Genomic DNA, 6,838 nt, shown 5'->3' on the forward strand with positions numbered 1-6,838 from the left:
TGTCATGCCATTTTGTTAGACATGAAAAGTGTGGTTGAGATTCAGTTTAACCAGAGACTTGGGGTACACACGTTTCTTCAGCTTTATGAGTGGACAACTCAACAACCATCGCTTTATGATATATGCATATTTGCATTAAAAAGGCGATACATTTCTACTACTTACAACAGCATATAAAAATTGCTTTAAAATTTTGGAATACAATACTAAAGCTTTTGAAAGTAATTATGTGTAATATGTTGATAGTATATATACAAGTGGGTATGAATGCATACCACATCACCTCAGTGATTTGAACTAAATTCATCAACATTCGATTACCGGAAGTACAATAGTAAGACAAGAGTTTACACTTAGTCCATTAGTTCTCCAAAAAAGAAAAGAATTAAGGAATATCTTTTCTTGAATATTTTCAGAGTGTGAATTTGCTTCTCTTTTAGATTATTGATAAATTTATTCGGTAGATTTTGCTTCTCTTTTAGATTGACAAATTAATTGGTAGGTTTACTTCTCTCTTTTTCACTCCAGATAAACACTGCACAAGCTTTCATATCTGTAAATCAATCCGTACAAAATTTCTACATTCTTATACAAAATTCACAGTTTGTTACTATGTTTTGATACTATTAAAGTTGAACAAACTGGTCATATATTGTTCTTTGGGAGTTAGTAGTGGTAACATGGTGAGATAGACAAGTCCAAGTTAACATGACTGTCCTTGGAAGAATGGGGAAGAAGGTCAAAAGAATTGCTCGAGGCACTAGACTGCGAGACTAGACGACCATTTGAGGACCACAACCTTGGCTCTTTTCCACATTCAACAATGGCTTGTAAAAAGTCAAAAATTCCGGTCTGACTTTCTGTCAAAGTATTACAATTTGTACTACCTTGTATGACCTGCAAATTTTCAATTAAAACCCAAGTTAGTTTGCATAATTTTTCATACACTTTTCCCTAAAATGCGAATTATACCCCGTGTTTTTTATACCTTACCCCTTCAAGCTCTAAATCTTGGCCTATATGTTTGCGTTTTCAGATTTCTTGGTTATGCCCTAGTTACTCGTAAGCTTAAGCATTGAGCTCATATCAAAAGGCTAACATATGGATAAATGCTCCCCTACTGTGATAGGAATATTATGGCACTTTTAGCAGTCAACAACAAAAGTTTCATAATTTTAGTCACATATCATAAAGGGCTTATGTTGTTCGTATGCTGTCAAGAATTGAGAGCAAGGAAAAATTAGTAGCATGCCCAAAAACAATTGGGGCAAAGTGCACGTAGCATCTTTTATATTTCAAGTAAGTTTGGGTAGGGTTGCTAGATAGAGATCAGTTTTATGTAGGACCAAGTTGCAACCTTAAACTTAATAGATATTCTCAGATTAGCCCCTCAAAATTAAATTGTAGATATTTTTGCACTATAAAATCTTCCATCCAGCCCACTTTAGTCCAATAGTAAAAGAAGTTAATAAAGGACAAAATGTGAGCTTGACAGTTTCTGCAATTAGTTCTACTATGCACCTTAACTTTCAATTAATTCCCGTATGCCACACCCAAACTTCATAGGTGGTAGTCCATTTAAAAATAGTACCTTAAAACAATCTTTATGTCACCAGAGGAACAATGGAATGAAAATTTATGACTACTGGCAGTTTGAAACATTAGTGCGATTCCTAGTATTTGACACTCATCTGCCTATGATTTGAGTAATTTGTTTGAATACTGTAACAACCAAAGTGAAACAAATAAAACACTTGGCATCTTTCAGGAATAAAGTGCCTCAAAAATGAAATTTGACATGGAATATGATTACTTTTGTATAGTTTAAGGGTGCAGTGTGATGCTAAGTTTCTGTTTTCATCAAGTTTTCAAACGCAGTAAACTATCAGAACAAGTGGGGAAAATAAAAGATGAGTTAAATTTTCTAAATTAAAATTTACAGTGCAATGTAAGAATCGATTTAAATTTTAAGGGTACAAACTGAAATTAGTCCTTTTATGCAGATATGTACATTAAATCTGTTGCAGTATAAGTAGATTTATTCTTTTTAACACTATGAGTAGAAGTTACCGTGGAATTCTCTAAAAAAAGAAAAAAAAGTTACCTGGGAATCGAATAGAGAATCCCCTTGATTGATAGTTTTAGTTTTGCCTTTGCAAGTGATCGAGCTCCCTGATTCCTTCCTCTTTATTTGTGGTTCTTGATCTTTGCCAACTTTGCTGCAAAAGCAACGAGATTTTTATACGTTTTCAGAATAATGAGTAGGACTTTGCTGGATATAATTACGTATATATCCCACTATTTATGGGTTACTGCTTGTATTCAATTGAAACTGGAAAAAGAAAAACCAAAACAAATGTCCTCATCTTCTATAAAACTCAAAATAAGTAAGGAAAAACGAAAAGGAACAAGAAGACATTTACTTACCATAGCACTCATTCGATTGAGTGTTTGTTTGTTTGTTCCCTTTTTTTTTTCAAAGACGTCAGTTGTTCAAAATTCACTACTTTTGTACTATTTGAGATAGGGGTGAGCAAAATTATCCACTAACTCGAAAACCCACCATATCTGATCTGATTTAATTCGAAAATTAAGATATCCAATTTGTATTATTTGATTGGGTCAAAAAAGGGCCGAGTACCCGTTAAGATACATGGCGAGTTAGGATCACATAATTAAAAACTTGCGGGTACCCGACTTGTCCCGCCCTGCCCCGCATATATATTTTTTTATTTTTTTATTTTTATATACATATTATAAAATAATAATTTAGAATTAAATAATTAATTTTATTGAACAAATTGTAGTACAAATATGAGAGACTATTTTAAAAAATGTGCACATTTTAAAAATTGTGCTACTTATTTTAAAAATTTTTTGATTTTGAATTCTTTTAATTTTTTTCTTTTATCTTATATTCTCTTCGCATGCTTATTTTTTGGTGGGAGACTTTTTTTGAGAAAAAAAATCTTTGTTAAATCTTAGATGAATGTGTAAAATATAAAATTAAATTTAGTATAAATCATTTTTTTAAAAAAATTAAATGAAAAATGGAGTGGGGTGGGTACCTGTTGATCCGGCCCTATCTCAGTGAGAACCCTATAATCAGGTACCCGCTAATAGACCGAGGGAATAAAGATCAAAAAATGGCTGACCCGCAAGATGCGGATCGAATCAGTCAAATGGTAGATGAGAGTAAGTTCCTGATCTGCCCCACCCCTTGTCTTGAGATAACTCTCATTTAATGTTTTCCTATAATTACTTGCAGTCAAAATGTTCTCTTTCCTTATAATTTAAGTTCATTAAATTAAAGAAAAACAAAAACCCTTGGGTGATCTTAGGAAAACACCGTGATAACATGATAAAACAATAAGAAAAATCCCTGCCATATCATACGCATGCACATAGAACAGGATGCCACTGATTGTCACCTAGAAGGTGAACTAATTGTAGCAGTGCCTACCTGGGAGGGGACGGAACTACAGAATCTGGGGTTTCCTTCTCATGCAGCATCGCAGGTACCACTAGGTGAATGGTGGTCCTTTTCTTCATACTTCTATACATCTGCAAAAGCCATGATTGCAATTAATTCAGATCAGATTTAATTTTTTAAAAGGGTTGTCTAAGCATGTATAAAATTTCTTTTTCATATTTTTCCCTTTAGATGATCTCTGCAGCAATGTTGTACATGCTATTATATATTTTGCTAGAGGAAAAGAACTCACTCAGTCTCTTCAGCAATAACATTCTATTTTGGGAAATATCTTTAATATAAATATACAGTCCTAATCTGCTGCTTTAATCTCGTAGATAATGGTTCGTTAAATTTTGTTGAAAGGTACAAAAGAAAAGTTAATTAAATAGACAGACTACACGTCTATGGGGACATGTTTGGTCACATAGCAATTCTTAAAATGGACGAGTAGATAGGTAGGCCTATATATGTGTGTGTTGTTAAAATGGGTTGCAGGTCATCTGTTACGTGCTAATGTATAATATTCATATTACACATTCTCATATATTGACACGTATCTTTTTCAAGAGTTAAATCTAACTAGGGGTATTATTGTGACAATTTAAGTAATATAGTATCAATCTATTTAAAGTGTGTAACAGGAAAATTATAATTAATGTATAACAGAAGATCCATAGCCATCAAATATACTGGAAACCTTATTGCTTACTCAGGTATGGTGTTTCCAGGATTTAAAGCCACATGGAATAAACTACCGAGAAGTACTGATTCCAAGGGTAAAAACTAATCAAAGGATTTGCGATCATGATGATCTAGGTCAAGATGGATGAAGTGAAACAAATTTAAGCCTAAAGTGTATAGGATATGTATGCCAGCCCGGAAGCTACCAACAAAGAAAGCAAGAGAAAGAAAAAAGTGAAATAGAATGCATTACTTTGTGGTGTAAACTAATTATAGAATAAACGAACTAATGAGAGATACATTTAACCTAGTTAGTGTCTGGCTAGGCCTAATTCTAGGCTTGATCTAGCTACCAAAACTTGTGGGGGTTACACAATTATTGGAAAACTTGAACACTTCTATCTTACTGAAACCCCTTTTTGCAAAATGATCAATCTGATACCCATTTTTGCAAGCCCAAATTCTCAGACATTAATTTAGGCTATCTTGGATTTTCGAAAAACGTTAAAAGCTCCTATAAATTTACTTCCTCGTTCTGTTTTTTCTTCATTCTGTCCATTTGGTTTTCTTTCTTTTGAAACTTTTTAGGACACACATAAACGTGCAAAGTGTCTGTATCTATAGTTGTAAAGCACTCCTTTCATCCCCTATTAGACATCCCCTATTAGATGAATATTAATCTTCATAGTTTTCTGATTTCTTAACTAAATTTTGTGTACTTAATTCTCTTTTTCTGTCTTCTATATGGTCTATTTCTTCTTGTTGAACAAGTTTCAATTCCAAAAGAGCACAGAGTAAGTTCTTTCGAGAATCCGAACCTAGCAAGCTTTTCAGTCGTGAAAGCTCCCTAGGATATCAACGATTCTATTGCAGCTTTCAATGTTGATAATTTGCATGTTCCTTCTTAACCAAAAAAGAGAAATTGACAAAAAAGGGAAATATATCTAATTGCTATACCTGCAGATGACTTTTGACATGAGACACTTGAAGCCCTCTTACTCCCATCATTTGAATGATTCTCCTTGGTGTTGCTTCTGAAAAATTTACAGGTTCAGTCACAAATTCAACATATATTCCCATACCAAGCAATATATTTTTCCATATATTCTTACTATAGTATCATGATTAAGTAAGAAGATATGAAGATTAACCATAATTATAAAATGGTTTAATACAGTAGCAGTGTTTTTACAACAAAAATTTTAAAAGTACTAGGCGATTTACTGTAAACCAGATTAATTAGTCTTATGCTAACAAAAAAAGTCCTTGGAAAGCAGCTTAATATGTATGCCATACTACTCGTCCTTGTTGATGGAAAATCTTTTTTTCAGTAGTGAAAAGCAGAAGAAAAAGGGTGTTTCTTGAGGAATTTAAACTTACCATGCTTTCCACCAAGTTGTTCAACTGCATCAACAAAGTGCTCATGAAGTTCCGGCGTCCATCGGAGACGGGGACAAGCCGATTTCTTGTACTGCCTAACGCCAGTTTTATTGCAGCTCTCCATATTCTGCAGGTTTATTGGACGATCAGGAATGCCCAACATAAATACAAATGAGGGTTAGATCACATACACAAGGGAAAGGGATAAGATGTTTTGCAGGGTTTAGACTTTTGTGAGCTTGGGCAGACTTTGAGAAAATTTTTCTAATGCCTCAACATTTGGGGTAAAGACCACAACGGATCTTCTGTTCCACATCCTGTGCCACTCTCTGTCTCATTTTTTATTATATTGCTATTTTTCCTTCACAAACATCATGTTTTAATTCTTTTTTATTTCCTTAAGATCCAATAACTATTAATTGAGTAATACACAAAATTTAACAAACTCAAAAAATCAAAATGCATACAAAATGAGATTTTTTTATGAATTTTCTACTGTATTTTTTAATTTTCTATTATATATTAGTTTTCTGAAGCTGTTGTATTTATTTTTTACTCAATTAATAGTTATTGGATTATAAGGAAATAAAAAAGAATTAAAATATGATGTTTGTGAAGGAGAAATAGCAATATAATAAAAAGTGTGACAGAGAGTGGCACAGGATGTGGGACAGAAAATCCGTTGCGGGTAAAAACTGAAACTAATAATTGAAGCAACTATTGTTTGTTTGTTTGACAATTAGTTACAACTGATTGGAGAATTAATCTACTTATCCCTTTTTATTGAACTTGCTGATATTCAACCCTCAGAGCTAAAAACAAAAAAACTTAGTTCTCTGGACTAGTGTTCTCACATATGGTATAGAAAATCTGATTAGTGGATTTCAGTAGAAATCTTTCTAAGTAAATTCCATTATAGTACTTCCCAGAAAATGCACATATATAGATCCTTGGAAAATATTTTCCTACATCCTGAAAAGATATGAGGCGCCGAAAAAAGTAGATGAATCTTCTTAATAAAGGCAAATCATGACTACAGTACTTGTGTGCAACAAAAAGTCAAATTTAAGAATTTTTTTCGAAGTTTTGTAGAACCTAAGTTGGGTTGGACCATTTGACACCAAAGTTTTCAAAAAAATTTTTGTTTTGGGTTCCAGCTTTTGCTTGTTAAATGCGGTCAAAATAAACATGCCTATTTGTCAATTCAATACAAACTTTTTCATTGAAGAAGTTTGGAAGATATGATCACCGAAGAAGTGTCTCAATCCATGATTGAACAAGGGCTAGAGAGATAGAACATGG

The 6,838-nt window shown here is 33.0% G+C and overlaps 1 protein-coding gene across 1 annotated transcript; it reads right to left on the reverse strand.

The window, feature by feature from the left end:
• Window positions 1-523: 523 nt before the first annotated feature.
• Window positions 524-5,890, reverse strand: LOC140007410 (uncharacterized). Its single transcript, XM_072050170.1, has 5 exons — window positions 5,537-5,890; window positions 5,114-5,190; window positions 3,464-3,564; window positions 2,105-2,219; window positions 524-897 (listed from the first exon to the last, which is right to left on the reverse strand). Exons 1-5 carry the CDS (start codon window positions 5,697-5,699, stop codon window positions 667-669), a joined length of 687 nt encoding a protein of 228 aa, XP_071906271.1. The 5' UTR covers window positions 5,700-5,890; the 3' UTR covers window positions 524-666.
• Between the last annotated feature and the right edge of the window lie 948 nt (window positions 5,891-6,838).

This window comes from Coffea arabica, chromosome 5c, assembly GCF_036785885.1.
Source record: "Coffea arabica cultivar ET-39 chromosome 5c, Coffea Arabica ET-39 HiFi, whole genome shotgun sequence".
NCBI lineage: Eukaryota > Viridiplantae > Streptophyta > Magnoliopsida > Gentianales > Rubiaceae > Coffea > Coffea arabica.